At 44.9% G+C, this 13939-nt stretch overlaps 2 protein-coding genes across 8 annotated transcripts in view; one reads left to right on the forward strand and one right to left on the reverse strand.

The window, feature by feature from the left end:
* The window catches only part of VAMP8 (vesicle associated membrane protein 8), a 500499-nt gene that overhangs the window by 452391 nt on the left and 34169 nt on the right, over positions 1-13939 (reverse strand). The gene's annotated exons all lie outside the window — the stretch shown is intronic.
* The window catches only part of GFPT1 (glutamine--fructose-6-phosphate transaminase 1), a 43431-nt gene that overhangs the window by 4903 nt on the left and 24589 nt on the right, over positions 1-13939 (forward strand). For 2 of the 7 annotated variants that reach the window (XM_083811766.1, XM_083811765.1), the window contains exons 2-8: positions 5550-5657; positions 6068-6175; positions 7823-7948; positions 8742-8800; positions 9968-10102; positions 11015-11076; positions 11798-11877. In XM_083811766.1, coding sequence (XP_083667892.1) covers positions 5550-5657; positions 6068-6175; positions 7823-7948; positions 8742-8800; positions 9968-10102; positions 11015-11076; positions 11798-11877 — 678 coding nt within the window. Of the gene's footprint in view, positions 1-3670; positions 3803-5549; positions 5658-6067; positions 6176-7822; positions 7949-8741; positions 8801-9967; positions 10103-11014; positions 11077-11797; positions 11878-12755; positions 12810-13939 lie in introns of those variants that run through there. The other 5 variants (XM_083811761.1, XM_083811760.1, XM_083811762.1 and 2 more) reach the window with 5 other exon arrangements.

Below are 13939 nucleotides of genomic sequence, written 5' to 3' on the forward strand. Positions count from 1 at the left end.
GTGTTGATTTGAATATAAGCATGAAGAGGGAGAGAGCAAAGATTTAATAAGGCGTTGTGATTTGGAGGAAAACATCCCTGTATTGCATGGCGAGGAATGTCTTTTATAGTCTATAAAGCACAAGGTAGGGTTGCTCTGTGCCGTCCTGCATCTGCCACGTCCCACCTCGGAGAAGGCTGCATTTTGTAGCTGGATAAAGTCATCTTTGTTCAGCTTGCAAGTAAAAAGAGGTTCTTTTCTGAGCAGCCAGCGCTTTGCGTCATGCTGGGACATCAGCATCACCTGAGCACCCTTTGGCTCACACAGATGTGATCGACAGCTTGGGGTGCAACTCAGGAGCAAAACCTTGTCTGCAGAACGCCTCTTGCTGGCTGCCAAGAGAAGTGGACGTTTTTCAAGAGTACTCTTAACTCAGTGGAGCATGGCAAGCATTTAATGCCTTGGGTCTTTTTTCTCATCTGTCAAGGGCAGTGGAATTGTGTTTAAAAATGGAAGTGATTTCAAGATGTGATTGCTCATATTCCTGAATAATCCAACATTGAGAGTAGAGCCAGTGAAAACGCTGTTCTTAAAATGTAGATTATCAAAGCTTTCTCCAGCTTGTTAGGAGGACTGAGGATCATCTCATTGTGGGATGTTTGAGAAGGTGAAAATGAAATGCATTTGAAAATATTTCCAGTATATGAAACTGTTATTTATGCATAATTCATCGTGTCATAAATGGGTGATAAGCCTTCAAATGTTTCGTTTTAACTTGCTGATTAGTCAGTCTTGCATTTATTTTCACTTGCCTTATTGTCCCTTTTTTTTACATTAGTTATGTATCATTTTAGATATTATTCTGTTTATTTTAGTTCATTTTTAAAAATGTTTTCTGTGAGTTTTAAACCCGCTTATCTTACTTGCCTTCTCATTTGTAAAATGTGTTGCTCACTGGTGAATTCTTAGAATTTTATTTTTGTAGTGGTGTCCCCGTTATCACTCCAGCTATTTTCATGTCAAGATCTAAAAGATGAACTGAATCAAAACAGCATCTCCCAATGTTTGCATGGTCTTTTTTGAAAAATGTTTGCATGTTTTACAGCATTAATACTGTATTTTTGGCTGGCTTTTTTCCACAGTCTTTGTTTCCTGATAAGATCACTTTTTTCTTTTTTTGTGGCATTCTTAGTCTTAGGTTCAGACTTTTTTCCTAGTCCTTACTAATAATCTGAATACAATTGTGCTGTAATTAATAGATTTTCAATGCCTGAGACAAATGCCAAGTTGGCTCCTTTCTAGATAGATGTTTTGTTTGTTTACACTACAAGCACAAATAAACAGTACTGTTTTTCAGTCTCATTTCAGATGACCCATTCCTGCCTGGAAGAAATAGGTTTCTTCTCTGTGCCCTTTCAGTACAGGGCAGTTTGGTGTATGCTGCTAGCAGCTGTGATCTGTGACAAGGACCCAAGTCCATTTAATTTTCTTCTTCAGTTCAGGTGTGACTGAACTTGTTAAAATGTGCAGAGATGATAACATTTCAAGTCACTGACTGATTTGGATTCAGATTTAACAAAGGTGTCCAAAGGCAGCCCTCGGTAGAGGGAAGTGGTTCTGGTTGAAAGCCACTTTTTTTTGGTTCAGAATAACTTGGAACCTGCCAGAAGCAGGATGGGAGGCTAAAATGATCAACTCACATTCACAAAAATGTTTTATGAAACGAAAGCAGTTTTCTGTGTAATAATCATGCCCCTCTATTGAGTTAGACGTTTTTGTGTGTGTGGCAGATTTCTGAACTCAAAGAACGATGGTTTCCATAAAGCTAGCCGTTTTCAGTTTATAAAGCAGAATTGTGTCTTTCTTTTCCTTTTTCTGTTTCCTTTGGTTTTTTTTGAACCCTCCTCTGTGCAGCCTCAGGTGAAAAAAACAGCATTTGTCGTGCGCACACAGGAGTCGGTAAGGACTGAGGTCATGCAGAGCTCAGTAGTGCATCTCATGGGCAGGGAGAGGGATCGTGGCTTGGTGATCCAGCTTGGGAGCCACATGCCATGGTTCTGACTCGGGCTGGTCTTTTGCCCAGTGCTGGCTGGGGTTCACCAGCAATCCCTGGGCGCCGTGAGCTCAGAATGATGTTTGAACTTGAGAACAGAGTGTTCCTGCCTCAAAACTAGCGGCAAACCAAAAAGCGGATTTCGTTTTCTTGGCCTTGCTGGGGCACCAAGGGTCTGTGTGGAGAGTGCCATGGGACATGGTCTCCAGTGGGGCTTTGTGAGGAGGACTCTCGTGTTTCTTTGGTGTCCCCTCACCCCTGGGGCTGCACCTACCAGCTACAGACATGTTGATCAGGTACCTAGGAGGGGATGTGTGCTCTGCGCTTTCCGTAGGGCTGGTGCCATTGAAGTGACCATGTTGGGCACCCCGCTGTGCTCCAGCAGAAAATACTTGCAAGCACGATGCAGTGTCATCGCCTGAAAGCAAGCCGAGCTTTCTGTGGCTGTGTGCATGATGTTTTGTCGGCACAGAGGAGGGCTCTGCCCTTGCCAGCTGTTTGTCAGAGGCTTGGGGCTGCTGACGGGCAGCCAGGTTGGATGCGAGGTGGCTGGGCAGCTGCTGAGACCACTGAAGTTAAGCTTGCTGTCCTGTTCCCCACCCTTCCCCATCCTCTTTTCTTCTCCCTTCTTGGGTAGGCCTGCATATATGATGCCTTCTGCACGTGGTTTCTCCTCACAATTTCCAGCAGTGCCTCTACCAGGCAGCCTGTCCCGTGTCTGCCTGTGAATCACACAGTGGGCCGGCCAAGAAGGCCTCCTCTGTGCCCCCTCAGCCAGGCTGCTGTCCTCTCGTCCCACTGCTGGCCGCAGGGCTTCAGGGGCGGCCTCGCCATCGCCACACCCGAGCACCTCAGCACCAGTCATCGTCCCCCGGTTCACTGGACAGAGCGCGTCCCACTTGACGGGACTTGTGGTGGTGGGAGCGGTGAGCTGCAGCGGGAGAGCAGCGCTTGAGGGGTGCCTGGAGAGCTGCTGGCGGGCTCCAAGAGCGCAGGGAGCAGCCCGGAGGTGACAGCTGGAAGGCTCGGGGATTTGGGTGGGAATGGGACCATTGGCGTGTGCTTCCAGGGTATGTATAACAAGGGAGAGGTGCCAGCTCTGAAACTGTTTAGTTAATTGGGAAAAGTGTGTGCAGCTTTCCTATTTCCATAATTGCACGTGCTGGTTGTAATCACTCCTTCTGAGGTAGCTTTACTTATGGTAGGTGGCTTTGGTGTAAAGGGATATGTCAGGCATCACTGGGTCCTGACATGCTTTTTTAAATTTATCTTGGGGGTCTCTTTGGGAGGTTTCTGGCAAATACGGACAGAGGGGCTTTTCCAGCAGCTGCCTACTAATAAAGCAGTCTGCTTTGTACTCTCCGTAAGACCTGGAAGTCACTTAAAGGATTTTAGGTGTCTGGGATACAGCTGAAATGTGCAGCCCCTCAGCCTGGGTGACAGCTATTTGGAAGCAGTTCACTTGTGAACAGGGAGGATGCTGTTTGTCTGAAGAATGTAGTTTTTAGAAACAGAGTGAACTAAGTATCTCAATTTGGAAAACTGTTTTTTTTTTTTCCCCAGAAGGGTGGAGAACGAAGGTTTGTAGGATGAGAGCAGAGGAAGCTTTTGAAACACAGCAGGGGTTCTGACTGTTGTCACTGGTGTATTACCTACTGAGTTTTTAGCTATGAATTGTGAGGTTTGTGGAGGAGGGCCTCACTCTGTCCATGTCATTACTAGAACCAACAGTCAAGTTGAACAGATGCCATCAAGAGGCGGAGACAGCAGGTTGGTGTGCTTTGTTGGGTTGGGCTGTCGGGAGCAACGGGAGAGGTTGCAGATTTTTATAAGCCCGGTCCTAATAGTCTTACAAGCGGCTATTGGAAAAAGTTTTGGCTTTTGCGGGAAATGAGAGTAGGAGCACAAGAAGCCGAGTAAAAAGCTTTTCTCTTTTTTTGTCTTAATCTGAGTAGATGGTTTAAGAAAGAGGAACGGTAGAATGTGCATCTCATTTTTTTCTAGTAATATGGAGGAAAATAAGTGAGACGTGGCACTCTCTTCTTGCGGCAGCACTGCAGGGCGACGCAACTTCTCGAGCTGGTTGGGAGAGGTGTTCTCGGAGTGGGTGGGTGGTTGAAGCTCATGGCAAACCTATCCTGAGACCTGCAGCCAAGCCCCTGTAAAAGGGAGAAGGAGCCAGGGAGGATCAGAACTGCAGGCAGCCGTGATACAAGTACTCTGTTAAGGCTTAAAAAAGGCCTTGTAAATTTTTCAGCTCTTTGCTATGTGGTGTTTGGCACAACCCATCAACTGAATAGCCCATGTTTCTCCTTACGAAATAAATAAATTGAGACGTTAGAATGCTTTGAATTATTTAGTTTAATTCTAAAACACGAAAAGTTTAAGAGTGCAATTTTTCAAGCATTCTTTAAAGTAAAATCTTTGTGTAAGCGTAAAGATACGTGGTTCAGGAGCCATCCTGGGAGTAGTCTTCCATGCAGAAGTCTGGGACCTATGAGGCAGGCTATATGGCTGTACTGTCAGGAAGAAGTCAAAGATTTGGGACGCCTTTAAGAAGGCCTTTTTGTGTGGGTGGCTGAGTGGCTGAACTCTGTTCTTCTCAAGAGTGTTTTTATAATGTTTCTCTAGTTACAATCCTTGTGTTACCAGTCACGTACATATGTAGCTGTTCGTGTAAAACCTCCTGTGCTTTTATTCCATGCAGATGTTTTTCTCCCTTAAAATGTTGGACTGGGGAGAACGACAGTTTTCCAGTACAGATACTTCTCGCAACGAGTAAATGTCTTCTCATGCTCCTGCTCCATGATGGCACCAAAGGGAATCTTTCTGAAATAGAGCCGTAATTGGTATTAGAGATCTAGGAATTTGTGTGTCCCCATCACCACAGCGTGTTTGTGTGCCAGCTGCTTAAAAATAGAAGCAATGATTTATCTGCCTTTGCAACCCACAGGAAAAATAGCTCAATTAGTTTGAGGGTGTTGGTTTGCATGAATTAAATGAGTTTCTCTTAGTGAGTCTGTGGGAGGAACTTAGTAAGAGAAAGCTATTCAAGGAAGAATTCCTCTTGAAGATGCTTCTTAAGCATGCAAAGTCCAGTTTTGGTGAACCTTGAATTTTTCACCTGGAGTCATGAGTTTCTTGTCCACTGTGTTGTCTCCTGGCAGCTCATTCTGTCGTCCAGGTCCAGCTCACCTGGGGAGTCTCTCCCATTGCACCCAGGCTCGTCCTGTGTGCTTTCAGCCTCCTGAGGAGGATGTTACAACCGGATCCAGGAACTAGGTGATCTTTAGGGTCCCTTCCAACCCGAGCCTTTCAGTGATTTTTGTGGTTAGTTTTGGTCTCAGATGTCAGTGACATCTCCACTGGACCTCAGCTGCGAATCCTGCAGGGATTCTCAATGTGAAGGCCTGTTTGAGTTGGGGATTTTTAATGGGGTATGTGTACCACATAGATAGCACCTACAGTTCCCTCTGCTGTGACTTTATTTTAAATTATGCTCTTTTTCCCCATACAGGCATCTTTGCTTACCTGAACTACCATGTTCCCCGGACAAGACGGGAGATCCTGGAGACCCTTATTAAAGGGCTCCAGCGGCTGGAGTACAGAGGCTACGATTCTGCAGGTAGCTCTCTTCAAGCATCTGTGGCTCTTGGATTTTGGCTTAATGATTCTTGTGGTACATGAATGTGGTTTTTGAATGTTTTCTACTGTCTTCTGCTTTTGAAGCAAGCTGAAACACGAATTGGCTATGTCTGTGATCATGTGGTTAGAGGTTTGGATTAACTTTCAACATACAGACTTCTATAAATGTTCTTCATGCCCATTATCTGAGGATTTGAAAATACCTAAAAGAAGACAAAGTGAAAATTTACTTCTAATCTCCCGGGTTTGTTGTCTTTATTTGGAGGGTCAGCTGGGGAGAGGAAGGGCATCATAAAGAAAAAAAAAAAAAGCAGTATTTGTTTACATAAAATATTGTAACATACGTTCTGCATTTCACAGTCTTTCTTCATATTCTGTGGTGATGCTTAGGTGTGGGAATCGATGGTGGAAATGACAAAGACTGGGAAGCTAATGCTTGCAAAATCCATCTTATCAAACAGAAGGGGAAAGTGAAGGCTCTGGATGAAGAGGTGCACAGTATGTATCACCTTTTCATTCTTTGCTTGCTCTCCTTCCTTGAAATGTCCTCTTATTTCATGTGCGTTTTGAATGTCATCTGTTTTACCCAGAAACATTATGTCCAAATAACTTGTGTATAGAATGCCAGAGATGTAGACACTCATGCATGTGATGGAAAGTGATACTAGGGATGTTGTCATGATGTTGCAGGGAAAACAAGAATCAAGCAAGAAAAGCAAGCAAGAAACAAACAAAACAGGCAAGAAAAAGGAATTGCATCCTATTAGTGTAAAATAGACCTGAAATATGTTTTAAAAAGACTGACAAAACAAACAAACCTTCCTTAAACTGGGGAAATGGAAGCTACTTGGAGATAATTATCAGAGACCTAGAGCTTGGCCAAAAAAAGAAAAATATGCTAATAAATTCACTACTTGAATTTTAAGTTCCCACGTGTAGTACTTGTCCCTACTAAAGCTGTCAATCTCTGTAGCCGTGGACTAAGTGAGTGGCTACAAGTAAGCATGGATGTATGTGTATAACTGCCAAATTGATGAGAAAGCACAGAATGAGGTATTGTCTGTCTGTTTCTGCCTCCTTATATTCCCATGATTTAAATGTTAGTTTTGTTAAATATGTGCAGATCACAAAGAAACACAAAGTTGTTGGGTGTGGAGTACAGGCAAGCTGTGTGTGGACAGGAAGATGCTTTTCTAAGGAAGTGAAATTACTCTAGTTTGCATTTAAGAGCTGCTGTTAACCTAAGAGCGTTATAAACCTAAGTTGTGCTGTTATTTGAGTTAACTTGGAGAAATCATATAAAGCAAGCTGTTTGCATAACTTAAAATTAGCAAGGGTTTAAAAAAAAGGTTGACCTCATGGCAGAGTGCTGTTTATCCAAAATAAGGTGGGTAGATCTAATCATAGCATAGAGAAAACCAGGAACAGAAAAAGCTAGGCAAAATGATCCATGCATTACAGAAATATAAGATATACAAAGTATTTCTGAAGAAATGCTTGTCTGCTCAAGAAAACTGCTGGATATACCTAGTTTAAAGTGGTTGTGGAGACATTTTCAGAACAGAAGGACACTTTTTTTCCAAAGAAATACTAATGGTATGCTTTCTAGAGACAAGAGGAATCGACGAATATTCTAGCCATAGAATGTTTCATGTAGCCATGAAACAAGCTGGTTTAGTCACAGCTTGATGCCAGGGAGATGACAGGATGGCAAGCTGCACCCAAGAGGGGGAAAAATTAGGGTAGATTCTTTCTTAAAAGTTAAGTTTTATTTTGGTGGGGTGAGGAATGCAGGAAGGTTGCTTGTGTGTGTTTACATTTGGAATCCTCTTGCAGGGACAGCCAGGGTGCTGGGGGAAGGAAAGGCTCAGGGCAGTGGGGTGAGGGATGCCCTCCCTCCTGCTTGTTTAGGCTTCCTGAGTGGGAATGAAGCTGTGTATTTCAATTGTAAACGTCCTTAAACATAGGTGAATCTGAAATTTTAGTGCTTTGCTGGAGCATGGGGTCGTTGCTGTGGTAGCATCACACACTTAGTGTTCTGTTAGGTTTGCTGATGGTGGGCCTAGGAGGTGGGATGAGATTCTCGCATTGTCTTTGGGGTAGAGACAGTCCTCTGTAATAAACTTCTCCCACTTCTGCCTGCAGAGCAACAGTACATGGATCTTGACGTCGAGTTTGATGTACACCTCGGAATTGCGCATACCCGTTGGGCTACCCATGGTGAGCCCAGTCCTGTCAACAGCCACCCACAGCGCTCGGATAAAAACAATGGTAGGAATGTTTGCTGGAGAAGACGTGTGGTCCTGAGCGAGTCTTGGAGTATATGGAAACACATGTGGCTTTCTGGGACACCTGGTGTGTTGCAGGAAGGGGTGGCTGGACTCAGGACAGGTGGCTTATTGCAAGCTGTGATGCTGAGCCCAGTTACCAGGAAGCTGGAGGGGTTTGGCATTGATTTCAGACCATGGGGGATGTTCTCATGAAGTGCTTGCAGCAGTGAATCATCTCATGAAAGGCTGGGGTTAGTGTCCCAAAGGTTCAGTGGGTGCACAGCCACAGTGCAGAGTGGAGATGAAACACAGAATGAAACTGGATGGTAAGAATCTACCCAGCTGTTCTTCGGAATTTTGTTTTTTGTATTTACATTGTATTTATTTATATTTTTCTCATCACCGCTGTACAGAAGTGTCTTGGTTGGTGTTTTTTGGTGTAGTGCCCTAGCAAGCTGGCAGGGGGAGTGTAGCATTCACTTGTTTCTAGCTTGCTGGAAATGGGCAATTGTTTAAGGATTTCCAAAAGCTTTACAAGATTTCATCAGCCCTAGTCCCACCCAGGTCATTAATATGTATTTTCTGCTATTACCGACCAAGCAGAATGGGGCAGAGCAAGGAAATCACACTGAGAAATGAAACTTTTTATTTTGCCAAGTGCAATTTTATGCACTATAAGGTTTTGTGGTCCCTGTTGTCTGTTGGGTATTGGCATTGCTGTGGGCACGGGCTGTCACTGGCTGCAAGGCCGAGGACGCTGTGCTGAGCTGAGCAGGGCCTTCTTCTGTCTCCAGAGTTCATTGTCATCCACAACGGCATCATCACCAACTACAAAGACCTGCAGAAATTTCTGGTGAGTGGGACCCCAGCATGGGTGGGAGAGAGCCAGAGCCACCCCTGCACACCTTGTCACCTTCCTTGTTGCCCTGCGTTCATGCTCTCTGCTCCTCTCCCTCTCTTGCACTGACAAGCAAAGTCACTTCACCACTTTCCACAGTCACACTCCTGCATTAATGCTATTACACTAGCTCCGTCACTTCCCAACTCCTACTCACTCCCCACGTGTCCATGCACACTCACACTCCCCAGCTTATTCCCAGACTTGTATTTTTGCACTCGTATTCACTCCCCCACTCACGCTCACTTCTGCTCCCCTCCTCACTCCTTTGCTCCCCAGTCATTCTACTCACTCCCCCATTCACATTCTCGCACTCACTTCCTACTTACCTTCCAACTCGTATCTTGTGCTCCTCCACTCACTCCCTGCTCGCACTGACTCCTGAAGTGCACTTGCACACACTCATTTTGCATTCACACTCAGTCACTCCTGTTCTCACTGTCTTCCACTTGCACTCACTCACTCTCCCACTCATGTTCCCCACTCAGTCACCCTTGCACTCACACTCACATGTACACCCACTTACTCTTCCACTTGCACTATTGCTCTTCCCCACTTGCACCCCCCACGCTCACTCTTACACTCATACTTGTTCCTCACCTGCACTCCCATGCCCATTCACGTTTACTCTTGCACCTCCACTTCATTCTCATCCCCCCACTTGCTCTCTGGCACACACCCAAACACTTGTGCTTTCTTTTGCACTTGTAACTAATGTCAGATGCACTTAGCCTCATGCTCACTTTTGTGCTCTGCCTCTTGCACTCACCCCCCACCTCATGCCCCCATTTGCACCCCTCTGCTCACTCTCCTACTCATGCTAATGGAGTGGAAGGAAAGGCAAGGTGGAAAGAATGCAGAGGAAAGGGAGGCAGGAGAGCGGGAGGGAAAGGAAAGAGTTATGGGCAGAAGGGGAAAAAAGGAAAGGTGGAAGGGGACAAAAGGGAAGGAGGTAAAAAAGCAGGAAAAGCAAGAAAGAAGAAAGGAAGCAAGAAGGCAAGTAGAAAAGGAGGAGGGAATGCAGGAACAAAGGAAGGAAAGGAGAAGGTGTGGGAAGGAAAAGGAGGGCTGGAGAGAAAGGCAAGCAGAAGGCCGGTTACCAAACGTGTGCTGTGGCTGCAGGAGAGCAAGGGCTACGACTTCGAGTCAGAGACGGACACGGAGTGCATCGCCAAACTGGTGAAGTACATGTATGACAACCGTGACAGCGACGACGTCAGCTTCACCACCCTGGTGGAAAGGGTCATCCAGCAGCTGGTAATGCCCGGGGCAGGGTGGGGACACAGGGACAGACAAGTGCATCACTAGAACAAACATATGGGGCTATTATGCAGGGAACTGTTGGTTAGGGCAGTGCTGAGCCTGTGCATGACGGTGCCAGGGACGTTCTGTTGCACACAATAACGGGGTGTTTCATTTCCTACCTCGTATAATTACTAGCAGACATCCATTCATTCTTATTTAACATTATTCAATATTCATTTGAAAAATGTCTAAATCCGGGGGCTCAGCAGTATCTAGTTCCTAGTGCGCTTTGAGCAGGAGCACACGGAAGGCAGGAGACAGGGTTGGATCAAGTCTGTGCTTGAATTTTTCCCTGGAACCTCCATCTGGAAGAGATGCTGACCCCTTGTGGGGACTGTGCCGCACAGCGCATGGCTTCCACGTGTCACTTCTTGCTGAACCATTCGGGATTGGGACGCACCGCAATTCCCCTCTCTTCCCAGAGGGGTTTGTTCAGGAGATGGGTTTTTGCACTGATTTCCCTGGCAGAATCTGCGGTAGCTGCAGACCAAGAACAAATGTTGCTGGCAGGTTGTGGTGGTTCACCCATGCGCTTGGTGGCACTATACCTTAGCAAATGCCCCAGAGTTGGCACTTTTTATCAAGCTTTAGCCCTCTGAGTTAACAAGAGCACTTGCAGGGGCAGCCCCTCAGGTGAGAGCTCAGCAAATGGTTGAGGAGCTGCCCCCCTGCCCTGGGGATGGGGTACCCTTCTGAAAGAAGCACCTGGAGCTTTTGGTGGCTCTGAAGAGGTCTGTGAAGCCTTCTGCTCAGTATCTGTTACTTATTCACAGAAACATGGGTGCACCTTATGTGTTGGGATTTCTGAAATGATGACCTGGTTTCAAAGGACGGGATAAACAGTTTGCATTTCTCTCATTCCAGGAAGGTGCTTTTGCCCTTGTGTTCAAAAGTGTTCATTATCCTGGTCAAGCAGTTGGTACCAGGTAAGCATTTGTACAGAAAAGGATGTTTTTGGTGTACCCTCTAGGTAGCTTTTTTCACCCTTTTTCTTTTTTCTTTTTCCCACCATTTTTGTATTTTTCCCAATCTGGAAGATAGTAGAGGTTGTTCTTGTTATATTGTATACTCTAGGGTGAGGTTGGCTGTTGTTCATTTCCTTTCTCTTCTTCCCCATTTATTATAACATAATTAAAAAAGTAGAATAGTTCAGTCATAAGGGTGCACCCAGTATTTTAAAGATTTCTTAGTGACCACTTGCATCATAACTGGTCTGGAACAGGTCAGCTCTGAGCTTAGGGGGAGACAGTGTTTTCTGTAGATTCTTATTGCAAGAGCTTTGAAAGGAGATGCCTTCATCTTTTCCTTTGTGTTCGCCATAGTGACAGCATGTGGACAAGTACTCCATTTGACTTGCAGCTGGGCCTGCCTGGTGTTCAGGTTTTCTACTCCACTTTTAAACACAAGGATCAGTCAGGTTGATTTAACCAAGTGTGTTAAGCTAGCAACTGATTTTGAATTTACATGCAAATAGCTGTTTGTAGATACACAGAGTGAGCAACAGTCTGGATGTTCCTGAATCAGGTGTCCATGGGATTTCAGTTACTCTTGCAGAGTTCATGCTGAATTTGGGATGTTCATTTGTTGTTCAGTTCAGGGAGATGAATCTTTGGGTGCTGAGGCTTGTAACCTGATGTCTTCTTGCAGGAGAGGGAGCCCCCTGCTAATAGGAGTGCGCAGCGAGCACAAGCTCTCCACTGACCACATCCCTATTTTGTACAGGACGGGTAAGCATGAGCCCTGCCAGCCCAATCACTCCCACACCAGTGTACAAACATGGGGTTTCACAAACAGCTGCATGCTTTGGAGTACACGTTATGTTTATATTTACCGTTGTAAATTAAACCATTACAAAAAGGAGGTGGTTTTCGTTTAGTTGTTTTTCATAAGTTTTTAACCGTATGCTTTACTGCCATGTACCTCAAGCTAGTTTATTGAGGGATATGCAACCTACTGTTTTTGCTCCCTGATGTCTGCCTATTTAAGACCAGAACTCACCTCTAGTTTTAGAATCAAAGCTTTAATGTCCAGTGGTTGCAAGGAAAAAGTATCTTAAAGCAGTATCATTAAACTTAGATACTTAAATTCATAATATGTGCATGCAGTCATTCAGGGACTTGTTTGCTTTTATGAACAAAAATGTGTGCTTTGCAAGCACTATCACAAATTAAAATTTATTGTCCTCTTTTCAATTTTAAAAAGTATAATGCTTTTACCTTATGCATGGTGATCTGTGTTTTCTGTCCATTTCTCTCAGGCATTTGTCTTACGACCATAGACACATAGTTGCACTTTGAGTATAAAAAGTGGTTAAGAATTATCCTGTAATTTACCATTGTTGAAGGGAGTCTGAACCTGTTCATATACTGGGCAATGGAGTAGTTATATGAACATTGCAGTGATCGAAAGTGTGGCAGTATGTTTGACTGCTTCCTGGTGTTGCTAATAACCTTGCTGCAATGTAATGTGAAGAACCAGTCCCAGTAAGCTGTGTCTGTGTTTACTCTTGGGTGATGCCAGATACATACATCGAGAATCACTGTTAGTTATGTAACACTTTTTTTTCCACTGATGATCTGATTTTTTTTCCCAATTGCACTTTCAGCTGTACAGTCTATGGATCATTCTTTTGATGGAATATCCATAAAAACGGAGGAAGGTGCCTACCAGAGAAAATCTATAATAGTTGAAATTTCAGACAAATCCTCCAATTCATTAGGAAAGGAATCAAAAATGAAACAAATTGCATTGTTTTTAATATGTGGTTATTGCTTTCCGTGTAGTGTACTGAAACAAAGGGGTTAGCTAGAATTCCTTCTTGATCAGGAACACCATGAGCAACACACAGAAAATCCACTGATCCTATTTCAAGTGTTGTGACGTAACGCTCTGCACACAAAATTGATGATGTAGTGCAGATTGTGGTCTATGCTCTATGCAGCTTTGATTACAGAAGGAAATAGTAAGTTACCCCCCCCCCTTTTTTTTTTTTGGAGAAAAAAAAAGGGGGTGGGGGGCAGTAGAGTGAAACCATGTTAGAAAAAAGATTATTTAAGAGACCACTAATAATCTTACTGCAAGCATTTCCGGAATTCCTTTTGGAGTTCAGGTTGTCAAAGTGCTGAGACTGCAATTAACGTCCCTTTTCTCTGTATTTGAACAGCTTGAAATATATGGGGGACTTACTAGGGCAAACCATTTTTAATCTTGCATTAAGTACTTATTTTATAGAATCATTAAGGTTGGAAGAGACCTCCAAGATCGTCTGGCCCACCCATCCCCCTACCACCACTGTCACCCACTAAACCATGTCCCTAAGCACCAGGTCCAACCATTCCTTGAACACCCCCAGGGACGGTGACTCCACCACTTCCCTGGGCAACCCGTCCCAATGCCTGACTGCTCTTTCTGAGAAGAAATGTCTCCTTGTTTCCAACCTAAACCTCTCCTGGTGCAACTTGAGGCCATTCCTTCTAGTCCTAGTTCTCTGTGAGAAGAGACTGACCCCCAGCTCCCCACACCTTCCTTTCAGGTGTTGTGGAGAGCAATAAGGTCTGCCCTGAGCCTCCTCTTCCCCAGACTAAACAACCCCAGTTCCCTGAGATGCTCCTCACAGGACTTGTGTTCCAGGCCCTTCACCAGCTTTGTAGCCCTTCTCTGGACACGTTCCAGGGCCGCGATGTCCTTCTGTAGTGAGGGGCCCAAAGCTGAACACAGTAATCGAGGTGCGGCCTCAACAGAGCTGAGTACATGGGGACAGTCACTTCCCTAGTACTGCTGGCCACACTC

Source organism: Anser anser, assembly GCF_964211835.1.
Source record: "Anser anser genome assembly, chromosome: 26".
In the NCBI taxonomy this organism is placed as follows: domain Eukaryota; kingdom Metazoa; phylum Chordata; class Aves; order Anseriformes; family Anatidae; genus Anser; species Anser anser.